The sequence below is a fragment of the Carcharodon carcharias genome, chromosome 16 (genome assembly GCF_017639515.1).
Source record: "Carcharodon carcharias isolate sCarCar2 chromosome 16, sCarCar2.pri, whole genome shotgun sequence".
Lineage (NCBI taxonomy): Eukaryota > Metazoa > Chordata > Chondrichthyes > Lamniformes > Lamnidae > Carcharodon > Carcharodon carcharias.
In genome coordinates, this window is record NC_054482.1 from 796,029 (window position 1) to 814,672 (window position 18,644).

Below are 18,644 nucleotides of genomic sequence, written 5' to 3' on the forward strand. Positions count from 1 at the left end.
TTTCCAGGTCTGTTCAAAATCTATCCCATTTAGCACGGTGGTAGTGCCACACAACATGTTGGAGAGTATCCTCAACGTGAGGATGGGACTTCACCAGCACAAGGACCGTGCAGTGGTCACCTCTGCTGATACCGTCATGGACAGATGCATCTGCGGCAGGCAGGTTGGTGAGGATGAGGTCAAGTATGTTTTTCCCTCTTGTTGATTCCCTCACCACCTGCCGCGGACCCAGTCTCGCAGCTATGTCCGTCAGCCTAGGTCAGTGCTGGGGGGTGGTCTGTCAGGTTTTGTTCTTTCTTATTGGCTTTGTCTTGGTTTGATACAACTGAGTGGCTTGCTAGGCCATTTCAGAGGGCATTTAAGAGTCAACCACATTACTGCAGGCCAGTTGAGGAGAAGATGCCCTAAATGGCATTGGTGAACCAGATGGGTTTTTACAATAATTGGCAATGGTTTCGTGGTTATCATTAGACTTTTAATTTCAGATTTTTATTGAATTCACATTTCACCATCTCCCATAGTGGGACTTGAACCCACAGAGAATTACCCTGGGTCTCTGGATAGCCAGGCGAGTGACAATACCACGACGCCATTGCCACCCTATTAAATGAGGATGTCAGGGGACCTTGACCTGCATAGATGATAACCAGGTGTCCTCCTGATTCACCCACCCAGTGGAACCTTGGATTGAAGTGGGAGAAATGGGCAGCAGGACTGTCAGCACTACTGTACTTCTGCTGCCACCCATTTCTGCTCAGTGGAGGGATTCAAATCAAATCCAACATTTCTGGCAACATTGGGAGCTTACACCATATACCTGTTCTCATCAGACGCTTATACACACATGCTCACCATGCCCATTTCTGTACTTGTGTGCACGCACTGATTGACATTGATTTGTATTTACACTTAGATACCACAGTGTGAAAGCTGGTAACTAAATAGGGGAAGTGCACTGTACATATGCAAAATGGTTCCTTCATTTAATCAGCCACTTCAGAATTTAGTTATGATTCCAGATTACATGGGGGAGTTGGTGATGTTGCTGGACTGGTAATCCAGAGATCCAGCCTCATGTCCTGGGGACACAGGTTCAAACCCCGCCATGGCAGCAGAATTTAAATTCAATTAATGAATCTAGGATGTAAAGCTAGTCTCAGTCATGGTGACCATGACAACTATCATCAACTGTAAAAACCCATCTGGCTCACTCATGTCCCTTTAGGAAAAGAAACCTCCTGTCCTTATTTGGTCTGGCCTACATGTGATTCCCGACGCACAGCAATGTGTTTGACTCTGAACTGCCCTCTGAAATGACTTAGCAAGCCACTCAGATCAATAGCAATTGGAGATGGGCAAAGATGCTGGCCTTGCCAGTGATGCATGCATCCTGTGAAACAATAAGTAAAAAAAAACGATTTCAGTAGAGACTTTGAAATGCCAGTTCCTCTGTTAGATAACCTACAAGATTTTGTTCTGAAGACGATCAGAATTTAAAGCAGAACAACACCTAGTTATTTCCGGTTGGTTTAAAAACTTGACCCAATAGACACTGGCAACCCAATTATTTTGAGGACTGTTGGAAAAGAACTTGGTGTTTCTGAAGAGAATCAAAAAGAATCACGCTCTTCTAAAGATTAATTTAGTAAGATGTACATGATTATTTTATGATATCAGGCGAATAAAAAGAAATGATACTTTTGGAAAATGAATGGGGCTTGGTATTTGAGTGCATTCTATCAGTCTGCAACAGCCTGTATCATCCTAACAACTTCTTTGAAAAGTTCATTCTTTATTTTTGTGTGAAGTTGTATCATTCCTCTTGGTCTTTGAGGATTGGTTTTAACCTGCTGGCTTTGCACAAGCGGAAAAGTGAAGGCACTCCTGTGATACTGGGGTGGACAATCAAACCTTCTCGGGATTGGATAAAAATAACAACCCAAGACAGGGGCTGAAAATCTACAATTAAAACAGAAAGCTGCAGGATACATTGGGCAGATCAGACAGTGTCTATCCCGAAGTTCCGGTGAGGGGTTACGACCTCAAAGTTGGTTAATTCTGTTTCTCTCCCCACCAATTCTGCCAGACCTGCTGAGTACTTCCTGCATTTTCTGTTTTTATTTCAGAGTTCCTTAATCTGCAGTATTTTGCTTTTGTACAAAAGGAAACTAAGAGTTAATGATTTGAGTTAATCACCTTTAGTCAGTACTTCTGCGATTGGTTTAAGTCCCCAGGAGACAAGGTACATCAACAGTTGTGTGGTGTTTCCTGGCAACTGCAGCACAGTTCCTCAAAAAGGAACGAAGACTAAAACTATTGCATGGCATTTAGCAACACTTGCAATTTTGGACCACGTCCCTGGTCTCAATTGTTTATAAAATAGGCCTCTGATGATCTCTGCTTTTAACCTTTATGATGTGAGACGTTGTGTAGCCTGCAATCATCCTAACCAGCTTTCTTTACTCTCATTCCTCACAGGATATTCTATGTGTCTCATGACTCCCAAGACCTCAAGATCTTCAGTTACATTGCCAGGGATGGTTCCAGCAACATTTTCAGATGCAATGTCTTCAAATCTAAAAAGAAGGTACCAGTTCATAGAATACGTACTTGCTTAGCATTACATTTAATGTACAGCACAAAAACAGACCATTCAGTCCATGCTGATGTTTATGTTCCACCCAAGCCTCCTTCCCCTTACAACATCTCATACTATCAGCATAACGTTATACTTTCTCCCTCATGTGTTTATCTGGTTTTCCTTTAAATGTATCTATGCTGTTCACCTCAACCATTCCATGTTGTAGAGTGTTCCACAGTCTAACCACTCCCTGGGTAAAGAAGTTTCTCCCAAATTCACTATTGGATTTATTAGTGATTATCTTATAATTATGGTCCCCAGATGCGATCTTCCCTCAGAAGTGGAAACATCCTCTCTATGTCAACTCTATCAAACGCTTTCATGATCTTAAATACCTCCATCAGATCATTCTTCAGTTTTCCCTGTTCTAGAGAAAAGTGTTCACCCTGTTCAATCGTATCTTCCTTTTTCTTCTTTATGGAGTATCTTAACTTTATAACCACACCTCTGTTTTGCTCCCCTTCCTCATCCCTTTTGGGGCATGGATAGTCTGTATCTCTGAGGTGCTGCATGTGCCCAGCTCCCACACCACTGTCAGTCTTAGTCTCAATTGACTGCAAGAGACATACCAAGAGCAGCCCAGATAAAGAGTTCCATGTTCTTCAGCTAGTTTTTCTTCTCCCCATTCTGCCTCCTCCTGATCCTTAAGAGTCATCCCTGACCTCCACTCAGTGGCTGTATTGGGAACACATTTCGGCAGGAAGCTCAAACCTTCATCATTGTGGTGCCAACATTTCAATGTAGTTTCGGAATATATTTCCTTTTTGCTTCTGTACAAAAGAGTTGGGTGGGAGCTCAGGAAAACTGCTATGCTATCCTCCTCTAAACAACAATCACACATTACAATGGTGACATTACATGACATCACATAGCGAGGTGAGGGTGACTGAGTTGACATCAAGGTAGCATTTGACCATGTGTGACATCTTATAACCTGAGTAAATTTGAACTCCATTCAACTACATGCCCACTTATCCAGTGAATTCAATGGAAATAAAAATGGGAAGAGATGTAAAACAGAATATTGCCTGGTTTACACTATTACACAAAGTCAAAACCTAGCCCCTACCCTCACTGTGAAAGGTTTGTCACTGATTGGCTTGTTCCCTTGTCCATTTGTCTGGTATTGATCTCCCAATTACCCTTACAGCAACTGTAAGAACACAAGTGCTACATGAACAGATTGTACTGACCTCGTCTGCTCAAATAGACTTTGCATTGTCCAAGGTGCCAGCCTGGCAATGGAGCTCTGTGTTACTGAGCCCAGAATGACAAGGACTGAGGATGATTCGGTGCCACAAATCAGATTGATACCACTTTCTGACTGCCTGGCTGGATAAGCAACTTTGGAACAGTGGCCAATGCCAAGCGACTATACACACCCCTGGGGTTGGCGCAAGAGAGGTGATTCAACATGTACAGTGAGGTTCCAGCTTGTTCTGAATCACAGTGAATGACGGTTTGGTGTGACCTGTATAAGAGCACAACAGCTATACGCAGTTCTGGTCACCACATTGTCGGAAGGATGTGATTGCACTGGAGAGGGTGCAGAGGGGATTTACCAGGATGCTGCCTGGGCTGCAGGGTCGGAGCTATGAGGCAAGATTGGATAGGCTGGCGTTGTTTTCCTTGGAGCAGTCAAGGCTGAGAGGGGACCTGATAGAGGTGTATAAGATTATGAGGGGCATAGATAGGGTGGATAGGAAGGCACTTTTTCAATTAATAGAGGGGTCAATAATAGGGGCCTAGATTTAAGGTAAGAGGTAGAAGGCTAAGAGGGGAGTTGAGGAGAATGTTTTTCACCCAGAGGGTGGTGGGAATCTGGAACTTACTGCCTGAAATGGTGGTTGTGTCAGAAACTCTCATAACATTTAAGAAGTATTTAGGTATTCATTTGTGTTGCCATAGCCTCCAGGGCTATGGGCCAAGTGCTGGAAAATGGGATTAGTGTAGTCAGATCTTTGTTCACCGGTGCAGACACAATTGGCCAATTAGCCTCCTTCTGTGCTGTAAATATCTAAGAGTCTATGGGAAAAATTTCCCCCCCCCACCGTCGGTGGGCAAGTGCGGGAGCAGGCACGCCTCCGATCAGCACCCCCAATTGGGGGCGCGCCACTATTTTACATGGGCAGGCCAATTAAGGCCTGCCCCGCGTGACATCTGCTCAGAAGCGCTATGCACTCCCTGTGCGGCGGGGAGGATTCCCTCAGCTGGGAGTGTGCTCTTTTACACATGTGTGCGCAAGAGCGCACAGATCTCCCGAATTAAAGTTTTTAACACAAATGATAAAAAAAATTTCCCTGACATGTCCCTTCCTGTGACACTGTCATGTGACGTGGTCCATAATTTTTATTGAAAGATCTGATAAAGATTTAAATATCCACATAAAACCTCATCCTGCCCGTGGCCCACCAACCTTAAGGTTAGACAGGCAGGTCCATTAATGATCTTAATTGGTTTTTCAATGGCCTCAATAGGCCGTTGACAGGTCAGCGGGTGTGCAGCTGACTTGGCTGTGCCCCCACTGACCTGAAAATGGGAATGACGCAGGGTGACGTCAGGAATTCCACCCGATGTCATCCCGCATCATTTTAAACGTCGGCAAGCAGGCACCGCCGCCCCCCCCACCCACCCCACTGCTCGCCAACCAGGAGATCCTGCCCCATAAGTTGGCTGCTGTGACTAGGCCAGCATTATTTAACAATAAGCGGACAAGTTACATATAGCTATTCACGTGCTCAATATAACAGTCTTCATTAGTATCCTACTCCCAAAGCTTATTAAATGGTAGGTGAGAGAAAGAAAGGCTGTTACTTATATAGCACCTTTCATGACCTCAGAACGTCCTGAAGTGCTTTATAACTAATGAAATAGTTTTGAAATGGGGTCACTGTTGTAATGTGGGAAAATCGGCCAACTTCCCCATGCAGCAAGGTCCCATGAGCAATAAGGTGATGACCAGATAAGTGTTGATCAAGGGATCAATATTGGCCAGAGCACCAAAGAGAATTCCCTTGCTTTTCTTTTGAAGTGGTTCCATTGAATCTTTTGTATCCATCTGAGTAGGCAGACAGGGACCTTGAGTCAACGTCTCATCTAAAAGGTGACAGTACTCACCACAGTACTTGAGTATCAGCCTAGCTTATCTGCTGAAGCCTCTGGCATGGGATTTGAATCTACAGTCTCCTGACTTGGAGATGAGAGGAGGATGCTACTTCCACATTAACTTTGGAAATGTGCAGGAGGTTGCCACATGGAGTTATTTGGGTCATTTAGAAAGAAATGACTGCAGATTATGTCACAACCATCTGATCTCGCTGTCCCTTTCAGTCACAACAGTACCCGAAGTACTCTTGACAGATAGTGTGAAGCAGCAAAACTTTCCTGTATAAATGGGGAATGCAAATTGATTGGAACAGTAACAGAATATAACAGTAAAGCTTTTATGTTTGTGAAAACTAAACAGATTCTAATTGAATTAGTCAGTGAAGACTGGCAAAAAGTAGTAATCTGCATACAAAGTCTATCTGATATAAAGATTTAACCCACAGAGGGGATGCTCCATCTCTGATGACCTGTTTAATAATTTAACATGGCGCATTTCATAAAAAATCTTCTTCACTCCACCCCTCATCAAGGCTTTGAGCAGATGCTACAATAGAACCATAAATTCTGATTGACTGACCTCTATACATATAAAGTAACGGGATTGTGTGACAACAAATTCAAAATGCTTAAAAAATTGGAACGAGAAAGCAATAACAAACTGCTGTCAAAAGAGCTGAATTATTTAACTTAAATGTATGCAAAGATGGTTCACCTTGAACTATCAGCAGTGGTGATGGTGCATGATTGAGTTGGACCCACCATATACCACAAGACATTTAGGCTGATTGAAACATTCCACAGCCTGCTAGTGTGTTTACTGATATTTCTGTTACAGCTTAGAGCCTATCTAGTCATAATCTGCATTCACATCCTGAGGTGCCCCACCGACAGATATTGAAAACCCCCCTAAATTTCTTAATTTTCGAAAACGATTAAATGTTGGATGTTTTCCTCTTCTAATTTCAAAGTAGAGCGATAGCTATGTTGTTAACATTCTCTCTGCCTCTCATCCACCAGTCCTTCCATCTTCTTTAAGATCTTTTTTTGCTTCTTCTCAAACTTAATTATTTTTGTTGATTGATGCAGATTATGTGCCAAATTGGAATGTACTTGAGGGATCAGAGCTAAAAAAGATAATGGGTTTTTAGTGATTAAAACCACCAGCAAAATGTTCCCAGTTTGTGAAAAAAAGCAGGGGGGAGTGTCAGCGTGCATAACATGGAATATAAATTCAGAGAGGTCACTTTAAAACTAGATCTGGCCTTTCATTTTTATTCATTCTTGGGTTGTGGGTGTCACTGGCACAGCCAGCATATATTTTCCATCTCTTTTACCTGCCCTGGAGAAAGTGTGGGTGAGCTGCCTTCTTGAATCTCTGCAGTCCTTGTGGTGAAGGTGCTTCCACAGTGCTGGCATGTAGAGATTTCCAGGATTTGGAACCAGCAATGCTGAAGGAATGGAATTATGCTTCCATGTTGGGATGGTGTGTATACAAAGGAATGGTGTATGAGGAAGGATTAATACCCATGGGTGTTTTCTCTTTTACAAAGAGAGGTCTGAAAGGACAGAAATGATCGAGGTAAGCCTTTCTGCCATGTATAGGATTTAAGCACAAGGAGATCATATTTACAAATTAAAGACAACAAAATAAAAAAGGAAATGCAAAAGGATCTTTTTTACTAAAAGGGTCTCCTTAATTAAGAAAGGGTATAATTGCATTAGAAGAGGTTCAGAGAACATTCACTCGATTGATTCCTGGGATGAAGAGTTATCTTATGACGAAAGGTTGAGCAGGTTAAGCCTATCCCCATTGGAGTTTAGAATGATGAGGGATGATCTTACTGAAACACATAAGATCCTGAGGAGCTTGATGAGGTGGATGCTGAGAGGATGTTTCCCCTTGTGGGGGAGAATAGAATTAGAGGGCACAGTTTAAAAATTAGGGGTCTCCCATTTAAGAAGGAGATGAAGAGAAATATTTTCTCAGAGGGTTGTTAATCTGTGAAATTTTCTTCCCCAGAGAGCAGTGGAGGCTGGGTCATTGAAAATATTCAAGGCCGAGCTAGATTTTTGATTGACAAGGGACTCAAAGATTATGGGGGTAGACTGGAAAATGGAGTTGAGGCCACAGCCGTGATCTTATCAAATGGCAGAGCAGTCTCAAGGGGCCGAATGGCCTAGCCCTGCTCCTAGTTCTTGTGTGCATTACCAGCATTCACCTTGGTTCAAGAAAGCGAATGGGTTTCAAGAAGAGAAGAGATGCAGGTTCTTGTCAACGAATGGGATTCAGATTTATTCAAAATGTACCAAAGAGTATTGTGGACAAGTAGGCTGGATGGGCCAAAGGTCTTCTCCCACCCGAAACCATTAGCACATTATGTATACCATGTTCAACCCTTGTGGATATTGTGTTTTAAAGAACAGTTCCTAATGAGAACATACTACTTGCTTTGAGGATCTACACTGTCACCAGTGCTGATTTGATCAGACGTGTCACACAACTTCAAAAGGAATAACTAAATCTGCTCGCGCTCTTTGATGAGCCTTCAAACATAGTAGGTGAAACCTCCAAAAACAAAAATGGACACAGATGTGAAGAGCAGGAAACCTCCTCGTTTATCAGCTACCTGTTCCAATGCTGTATAATATTTACCAAAGCTATCCACCCAGCACCAAGTGATGTTTAAACGCAATGTCCTACATGCTGTAGAATTGTAATGCTGCTTTCATGCTAATGTGAAGTAGTTCAGTGTGCACCTCAGTAGTAAATCTCGGGTCACTAGTGAGTGCACGGAAGCAAAAGGCACCAGATCATCTCTGGGAGGTAGTCTCAAAATTAGCAGCTGTAGATTAACTCTGACCGACAAAGCTGGAATGTACTGTCTGAAAGAATGGTAGAAGCAAATTCAACAGTAAATCTCAAAAGAGAATTGAGTAAGTATCAGAAGGGGAAACGTTTTGCAGGGAAAAGAGCAGGGAAACGGAATTAATTGGATGGTTCTACCAACGAGCCAGTGCAGGCACAATGGGCTGAATGGCCACCTTGTGTGGTGCATGATTTTAAAGGTGGTTTTAAAACTGTGCAGGTTGTGTCTCAAAACTTTTGAGAATTTTATGAGAAGTATTTTTGAGTTGCAATGTTAGGAGAAAATGGCTGTCGTTGGAACATTCTCATTGCATGAAAAGTGATCTTGCCTGGAAGAATCCATGCAGTGCCGTGCTCCTGTATCACAGAGCTCCATTGCAGTCACACTGTGATAGTTGGACAATGTAACTCAGAAATGCCTCCCGAGGCCAGTCTGCAAGTACCAATTTGTGACTTCTCGCATAGTGTACTTACATAGTTTGGATTTTTCATAGGCCCATTCTAATGCTTTTCATTTGCTTCAGGAATGCTGTGTGCCTTGTCAATGGCCTGTGCTCTGAATGTCCAGGGTTGCTAACTCTGGTTGAAGGTTTCCCTGGAGGCTTCATCACATGTCCTGTCCGCACACTCCCTCCATTGGCCGCCCAATACGTCCAGCCTCATGGCACACTGTAGTCGCACAGCCAGTTGGAATGTGAAAAGACTCTGCATTGTCTGATTGGATGATGCTTGTCATGTCAAATGCCCTTTTTACCCATCTTCAATGTTTTAAAATAAAGTGTCCAAGGAAATTGAGAAAAATATATTTCGTTTAATGCCCCTGTAGTTTTTGCGCCAGGATTCCTTGTGGCCAAGCCTTGAAAAATTAATCATCAATTCTTAGAGACTCCAGGACATCCTGGAGGGTAGACAAACCTAGTTGAAAGTATTGCTCGAGTTGTATGACGGTCAGCAATTGGAGCCCACACCATTGCCATGTGCTTCTATTAGGAGGAGATGGTGGTGTAGTGGTAATGTCACCAGACTAGTAATCCAGAGGCCCAGGCTAGGGCTCTGGGGACATGTGTTCAACTCACACCAAAGCAGCTGGTGGAATTTAAATCCAATTAATAAATCTGGAATATAAAGTTAGTCTTGGTAATGGTGACAGTGAAACTATCATTGATAGTTGTAAAAATCCATCTGGTTCACTAATATCCTGTGAGGAAGGAAATCTGCCATCTTACCTGGTCTTGTCTACATGTGACTTCAGACCCACAGCAATGTGGTTGAATTTTAGCTGCCCTCTGAAATGGCCTAGCAAGCCACTCAGTTCAAGGACAATTAGGGATGGGCAACAAATGCTGGCCTTGCCAGCAACACCCACATCCCATGAAAGAATTTTCAAAATCCGCAGGGATTCTCATTGTGAATTGCTTTGCGCAACAGTGTATGGGGCATAAGCCCCACACTTGTTTTTCCATCCCTTGGGCTGCTCAGTAAGACTGAGGTGAGCCCAATGATCACTTGGGATCATATGAACAGCTTTATTTTCACCGTGGAATTGAAACGTGTAGCTGGCTGGAGTCAACACCGTGCAGTTGTGCTCATGGGGTGGTACCAAATTGAAATGATTCAGATTTGGCTGCAGTTCAAAGGAAAGTCATTCCATTATCCATAAAGTACATGCAATGGCCATTACCCATTGTGCAGCTCCTAATCATACAATTACATTTTATTTATTTTAAACTGCTCAGCAGGCTTTCTGTTTTTAGATGCATTGTTGTCTTTCACTTTAGCTGGTATTTAAAACATTCATTACAACTGTAATTATTGGACCCCACCTAATCTAGTGCCATTCTTTTCAAATTCTGAGTAACATTAATAAATTGTATTGTATACTTACTGTTATTAAATTAAACAGTCTTCCTAATGGACTGGTAAATCATGGAGTGAATATTTCTTTTGCATCCATTAAGAAGAAATGGATGGATGCATTAGCTCACGGAAGCAACTAATTCAGTTATTGGCTTTCATCTTGATGACCCAGGAGCCAATTCAGTCACGAAACAGAAGACAGGATTCCTGATTCAGACTGAGCATTAAACCACAATATAGGGGCTACCTGCACATCTGACATAACATGGGCTTCTGGTCATAGAATTTCAAAAGTATATTGAAGAGCAGGTGATTCCTGAAGTATTTGAGAGCGGGATGAACACTATCGTCACACAAGCAAAATACTGCAGATGCTGGAAATCTGAAATAAAAACAGAAAGTGATGGAAACAATCAGCAAGTCAGGATATGTCACCAAGGTTGCAAAGAACCTGGCTCAACCTCAGAGAGTTGCCAAGGAGAGGGATGGAATTGGTGGCATGAGGGGCCTAACCAGAGTTTATAAAGGTTCGCCATAACCTTCTTGCTTCTTACCTAGCGCCTCTATTTATGAAACCCATGATCCCATATGCTTTGCTAACCAGTCTCTCAGTATGTCCTACCACCTTCAAAGATCGATGCACATGCACCATCTGGAATTGTGCCGTTAAGTCTATATTGCTTCCACTCTACCTAACCCTTCTTCTAGCCTATGTCAAGTTGAGGATGATTTGTATCATCTTTACTGTTTGTTAATTCAGGTTTATTATCATCAGCAAATTTTGAAACTCTACCCTGCACATCGTGATTCAAATCATGTATATATAGCAAAAAAGCAATTATCCCAACATTGACCCTTAGGAATTCCACTGTCTACCATTCTCCCATGTGAAAGATAACCATTTACCACAATTTGCTGTTTTCTGTCCTTAAGCCAATTTTTCATCCAATTGGACCCTCCTATGTCATGGGCCTCAATTTTGTTAACCAGTTTTTTATCTGGTATTTTGTCAAACAACTTTCTTAAAATCCATATAGATCACATCCATGCGTTCCCATCATCAACCTTCTCTGTTACTTCATCAAAAATTTCAATTAGATCAGTTAAGCATGACCTGCCTTTTATAAATCTAGGCTGGCTCTCCTTCATTGGCTCAAACCCCTCCAAGTGCCCATTGATTTTTTTCCCTGATTATTGTTCTAAATCTTTATCCACTATTGACTTGAAACGAACAGGCCTGTAGTTGCTCCGGCTTTCCTTACATCCTTCCTCTTATAATGGGTGTGACATTTGCCACTCCCCAATCTTCCGGCACCTCCACGGTATCTAGGGAAGATTGCTCGATAATAACTTGCACAAATAATAGAATCAACAAATCATAGAATCTTATAGCATGGAAGGAGGCCAGTCAGCCTAACTCTTTGCTAATCCTTGTGCTAAATCTTTGGAAAGACCTTTCCAATTAAGTCCCACTACGGTCTCAAGGTGCTGCTGCAGGGAGACAGCTTTATGAATCACGCATTTAACCCTGTATCATAGAACCTGGAATTACCCGGTGGGTTAATCCATTTCCTGAGGTGGAAATTGAGCCATAAATTCAGTGAGGTCTCCGGTCCTATTCCCAGTCCATGCTGCAATTGGCCTCTGAATCCCTGGGCTAAGGAGGGCGGAAGATCTGGGAGGGTTTCACTGCCCTGATGGCCAGCCAGTGACCTCAGCCAAAAAGCATGCTTCTCTGGACATTGAGTGAGGACAGGATTGGAATTGACTGGGATGTCCTCTGTGACCCAATAGTCTGCCAGCTCTGTCACATATGGGCTTGCACATGAAGGGTGGCACTTGGCTATGAGCTACTAGAGAGCTGCCAGCAGACTAGGGTCTGTAGACTGTACACCCAGCAAGTCAGAGCCTTCATAAGGGGAGATGAGAAAAATGGCACAATGCCCCATGAGGTAACTCAGCTGTTGATTAAATAGGAGGGTTTCTGCAGTAACTCGTAACTCTCTTCCTAAACTTCTTGGTCTCTCTGCAAATTGAAATCCTCTTTTAAAACCACATTTTGAACAAGCTTTTAGTCACCCCCATTTTTTTGGCTCAACATCCATTTTTATCTGGTCGCTGTTCTGTGGCACGCCTTGTGATATTATTCTATGTTAAAGACACAATTTAAATGGAAATTAGAATTGTTAATATACATGCAGAAGTTTGGCATAAACAGATACCTCTACATAATCATGCTTTTGATGGATATTTGTTTCATAATTTTCATTATTGAAAAGCTTTCAGTTAATTGAATTAAATGTTCTAATTCTGAATACCTTATTCATAGCATTTCTGTTTGCAGTCTCTCATTAAGGGTATATTTTTCGCTATATCAACAACATTTTAAAAGTAAATTAATTTTGGTTGTTTGGTAGTACAGAACTTGACTATTGCTGAAAAAAAAGGTTTGTTGAAACTTTTCATCTGGCACGCACCAGGACAATCACAAGATTCAGGGAAGCAACAACTTTATATTGTATGAGAAGAGAGTGTTGTTTGGTTGGCAAGTGGACTGTGATTGGTAGAGATGTTGCCATGGAGAATGCTCCAGTTAATGGTGACTGACATATATTGTCAAATATTGTTTGAAATTTAAACCAGGCAGCTTGACTCTGATGGTCAAGGCATTGCCCTGCGGAATGAGCCAGCGACTGGCTATCACTTATTTTGTTTAGCTAAAAACAGGTGCAATGTGTGTATATGTTCTTTCTGTCCGTAAGGAACAGGGCCCTGTGTATTAATATATGTAACTTCCAGTACACGCAGATGTGCGAACCCGACTGACAATTTTAAATTGGTTGTCAACAAAGTTTTTAGCACACTGAGGATTCTTTAACGAATGTTGTCCAATCACATCAAATGTTGGACACTGCGTTTTGAGTTTTGCATGTAGGGGCTGGTTGGGTATGGGCTGTACCTTGCTAGTTACGAACAGCGGAAGTGACTTGCTGTTTGATATGATCCTCCAGTCTTTAAGATGTACGGCCTACATACCTAGCATCACACTGGCACTGAAATTCATATACCACATTACTCATTTGTGTGATAGGCAGAACATTTTTTGTCTTGACAGCAGCATCCTGTTAGTGGCAAATACCACTCGTGCTGCTATTGCACAGTAGCAGTGTGAAACAGCTAGCTTCACCTGTTGCTCAAATTTTCAAGATACCTTGCCCTTCCAGGGTAATCTGAGGTAGACTGAGCACTTTTCAGGGCCAAAAGTGATGATGTTGGGCCTGATCATGAGTTGTGTGGTGTACAGCACAAAATGATCTGATCAGAGTAGCCATTGTCCTGCAGGATGCCTTTGATGCTCCTATTTCAGCATCCAGCTTGCATGGTGAGCAACTGGCTTGGGCCCTATTTACGAGGTTGCCAATAAGGCCTATCGTCTAGCATGTGGAACTGTAAGAATCCCAGTGCGTGTATTGACCAGTGAAGGTAGGCTTTTCTACTATGATCTACCACAAGCCTGGTAGGCTAGCTGCTTCACGCTGCTGCTGTGCAGTAGCAACACGAGTGGTATTCCCCACTAACAGGAGGCTGCCATCAAGTCAAAAAACTTTCTGCCTATCACACAAGCGAGTAATGTGGTGTATCAATTTCAGTGCCAGTGTGATGTTAGGTATGTAGGCCGTATGTCCCAAAGACTCACGGATCGTCAAACAGCATATCCCTTCCACTGTGTGCAACGGGCAGGGTGCATACTGTACCCAACCTGGCTGTACTTGCAAAATTCAAAACACGGTGTCCAACATTAGATGTGATTCCGCAATTGGACAGCATCTGCTAAATAATCCTCAATGTGCTAAAATTACGCTGACAAACAATTTAAGATTGTCAGTCGGGCTCACAGTGTGGCACATTTGCGTGTACTGGAAGCTACATACATTAATACACAGGGCCCTGTTCTTTGCAGACAGAAAGAACATATACACACATTGTGCCTGTTTCAGCTAAACAAAGTAAGTGATAGGCATTGGCTGGTTCATTGCTCAGGGCAATGCCTTGACCAATTAGAGTCAAGTTGCCTGGTTTAAATTTAAAACAATGCTTGGCAGTTAACTGTCAGTCACCATTAACTGGTGCATTCTCCATGGTAACACCTCTACCAATCAGAGTCCACTTGCCAACGACTCTTCCCCTGACATTGGTATTCTTGTGATTGTCCTGATAATTGCAAGACGAAAAGCTTCAACAAAATATCTTTTCTCAGTAATACTAAATTAATTTATAGGTTTTATCTCCTTGCCATTCCAATTTTGCCTAAATGTAATGAATTGATTTTCAAACTCACTTTTAAAATAAAATCTCACGGTCAGTTTTTGCCCTGGGTTGCAGTATTTTGATCCATCATTATCAGGGTGCAGTTTTGTATCCATGCAGGCATTTACACATAGAAAGGACGATGTCTATTTTCAGTGCAGATCACAGATGATTGGAAGCATCCTGGGCTGATGTTGTGTATAAGCAAATTTTCCTATTTGCATCATTAAACTCTAAATTAAATTTATTTCTTGCAGTAAAATTTGTTACTTTATACACTCAATTAGCAGGCATCAACTTCCAAATCAGATAAACGAATAGGAGTTACTGCTTTTTAAACGTATATATATGCCATATATATGCATGTGTATGTATGAATGTGTATGTACACATATGTGATAGGCATGTCTTTGAGTGACTCTGTGTGCATTAGCTGAGGGAATAATATACTAGTTAATAATAAATTAGGCCAGGGCCTCCTAAACTGTAGGTCAGGATCCCGTGTGGAGTTGTGTGTTGAGATTTTGGGAGCAGGAGGGAGAGAAGGGAGGTGAAGGAGGGAGAGATGGGGGGTGAAGGAGGGAGAGATGGGGGGTGAAGGAGGGAGAGATGGGGGGTGAAGGAGGGAGAGATGGGGGGTGAAGGAGGGAGAGATGGGGGGTGAAGGAGGGAGAGATGGGGGTGAAGGAGGGAGAGATGGGGGGTGAAGGAGGGAGAGATGGGGGGTGAAGGAGGGAGAGATGGCGGGGTGAAGGAGGGAGAGATGGGGGGTGAAGGAGGGAGAGATGGGGGGTGAAGGAGGGAGAGATGGGGGGTGAAGGAGGGAGAGATGGGGGGTGAAGGAGGGAGAGATGGGGGGTGAAGGAGGGAGAGATGGGGGGTGAAGGAGGAGAGATGGGGGGTGAAGGAGGGAGAGATGGGGGGTGAAGGAGGGAGAGATGGGGGGTGAAGGAGGGAGAGATGGGGGTGAAGGAGGAGAGATGGGGGGTGAAGGAGGGAGAGATGGGGGTGAAGGAGGGCGAGATGGGGGGTGAAGGAGGGCGAGATGGGGGTGAAGGAGGGAGAGATGGGGGGTGAAGGAGGGAGAGTTGGGTGAAGGAGGGAGAGATGGGGGGGTGAAGGAGGGAGAGATGGGGGGTGAAGGAGGGAGAGATGGGGGGTGAAGGAGGGAGAGATGGGGGGTGAAGGAGGGAGAGATGGGGGGGTGAAGGAGGGAGAGATGGGGGATGAAGGAGGGAGAGATGGGGGGTGAAGGAGGGAGAGATGGGGGGTGAAGGAGGGAGAGATGGGGGGTGAAGGAGGGAGAGATGGGGGGTGAAGGAGGAGAGATGGGGGGTGAAGGAGGGGAGAGGGAGAGATGGGGGGTGAAGGAGGGAGAGATGGGGGGTGAAGGAGGAAGAGATGGGGGGTGAAGGAGGGAGAGATGGGGGGTGAAGGAGGGAGAGATGGGGGGTGAAGGAGGGCGAGATGGGGGTGAAGGAGGGAGAGATGGGGGGTGAAGGAGGGGGAGATGGGGGGTGAAGGAGGGGGAGATGGGGGGTGAAGGAGGGAGAGATGGGGGGTGAAGGAGGAAGAGATGGGGGGTGAAGGAGGAAGAGATGGGGGGTGAAGGAGGGGAGAGATGGGGGGTGAAGGAGGGCGAGATGGGGGGTGAAGGAGGGAGAGTTGGGTGAAGGAGGGAGAGATGGGGGGGTGAAGGAGGAGAGATGGGGGGTGAAGGAGGGAGAGATGGGGGGTGAAGGAGGGAGAGATGGGGGGAGAAGGAGGGAGAGATGGGGGGTGAAGGAGGGGGAGATGGGGGGTGAAGGAGGGGGAGATGGGGGGTGAAGGAGGGAGAGATGAGGGGTGAAGGAGGGAGAGATGGGGGGTGAAGGAGGGAGAGATGGGGGGTGAAGGAGGGAGAGATGGGGGGTGAAGGAGGGAGAGATGGGGGGTGAAGGAGGGAGAGATGGGGGGTGAAGGAGGGCGAGATGGGGGGTGAAGGAGGGCGAGATGGGGGTGAAGGAGGGAGAGATGGGGGTGAAGGAGGGAGAGTTGGGTGAAGGAGGGAGAGATGGGGGGGTGAAGGAGGGAGAGATGGGGGGTGAAGGAGGGAGAGATGGGGGGTGAAGGAGGGAGAGATGGGGGGAGAAGGAGGGAGAGATGGGGGGTGAAGGAGGGGAGATGGGGGGTGAAGGAGGGGGAGATGGGGGGTGAAGGAGGGAGAGATGAGGGGTGAAGGAGGGAGAGATGAGGGGTGAAGGAGGGAGCGATGGGGGGTGAAGAAGGGAGAGATGGGGGGTGAAGCAGGGAGAGATGGGGGGTGAAGCAATGAGAGATGGGGGGTGAAGCAGGGAGAGATGGGGGGTGAAGCAGGGAGAGATGGGGGGTGAAGGAGGGAGAGATGGGGGGTGAAGCAATGAGAGATGGGGGGTGAAGCAGGGAGAGATTGGGGGTGAAGCAGAGAGAGATGGGGGTGAAGGAGATGGGGGGGAGATGGAGGTGAAGGAGATCGGGGAGGCGGGGGTGAAGATCGGGGGAGATGGAGGTGAAGGAGGGGGAGATGGGTGAAGGAGGGGGAGATGGGAGGTGAAGGAGGGGGAGATGGGTGAAGGAGGGGGAGATGGGAGGTGAAGGAGGGAGAGATGGGAGGTGAAGCAGGGAGAGATGGGGGGGTGAAGCAATGAGAGATGGGGGGTGAAGCAGGGAGAGATGGGGGGGGAAGCAGGGAGAGATGGGGGGTGAAGGAGATGGGGGGGAGATGGAGGTGAAGGAGATCAGGGAGGCGGGAGTGAAGATCGGGGGAGATGGGGGTGAAGGAGGGGGAGATGGGGGGTGAAGGAGGGGGAGATGGGGGGTGAAGAAGGGAGAGGGGGGGTGAAGGAGGGAGAGATGGGGGGTGAAGGAGGGAGAGATGGGGGGTGAAGGAGGGAGAGATGGGGGGTGAAGCAGGGAGAGATGGGGGGTGAAGCAGGGAGACATGGGGGGTGAAGCAGGGAGAGATGGGGGTGAAGCAGGGAGAGATGGGGATGAAGGAGGAAGAGATGGGGGGTGAAGCAATGAGAGATGGGGGGTGAAGCAATGAGAGATGGGAGTGAAGCAGGGAGAGATTGGGGGTGAAGCAGGGAGAGATGGGGGGTGAAGGAGATGGGGGGAGATGAAGGTGAAGGAGATCGGGGAAGTGGGGGTGAAGATTGGGGGAGATGGAGGTGAAGGAGGGGGAGATGGGTGAAGGAGGGAGAGATGGGGGGTGAAGGAGGGAAAGATGAGGCATGAAGGAGGGAGAGATGAGGGGTGAAGGAGGGAGAGATGGGGGGTGAAGGAGGGAGAGATGGGGTGAAGGAGGGAGAGATGGGGGGTGAAGGAGGGAGAGATGGGGGGTGAAGGAGGGAGAGATGGGGGGTGAAGGAGGGATAGATGGGGGGTGAAGGAGGGATAGATGGGGGGTGAAGGAGGGATAGATGGGGGGTGAAGGAGGGATAGATGGGGGGTGAAGGAGGGATAGATGGGTGGTGAAGGAGGGATAGATGGGGGGTGAAGGAGGGAGAGATGGGGGGTGAAGGAGGAGAAATAGGTGGTGAAGGAGGGAGAGATGGGGGTGAAGGAGGGAGAGATGGGGGTGAAGGAGGGAGAGATGGGGGGTGAAGGAGGGAGAGATGGGGGTGAAGGAGGGGGAGATGGGGGTGAAGGAGGAGAGACGGGGGGTGAAGGAGGGAGAGACGGGGGGTGAAGGAGGGAGAGTTGGGTGAAGGAGGCAGAGATGGGGGGTGAAGGAGCAGAGATGTGGGGTGAAGGAGGGAGAGATGGGGGGTGAAGGAGGGAGAGATGGGGGGTGAAGGAGGGGGAGATCGGGGGGTGAAGGAGGGAGAGATGAGGTGTGAAGCA

General features: G+C 45.9%; 1 protein-coding gene across 4 annotated transcripts in view; it reads left to right on the plus strand.

Moving 5' to 3' along the window:
• The window catches only part of nos1apa (nitric oxide synthase 1 (neuronal) adaptor protein a), a 441,188-nt gene that overhangs the window by 272,406 nt on the left and 150,138 nt on the right, over positions 1 to 18,644 (plus strand). For all 4 annotated transcript variants that reach the window (XM_041208009.1, XM_041208010.1, XM_041208011.1 and 1 more), the window contains one exon: positions 2,479 to 2,587. In XM_041208009.1, the coding sequence (XP_041063943.1) occupies positions 2,479 to 2,587 (109 nt within the window). The remainder of the gene's footprint in view (positions 1 to 2,478; positions 2,588 to 18,644) is intronic.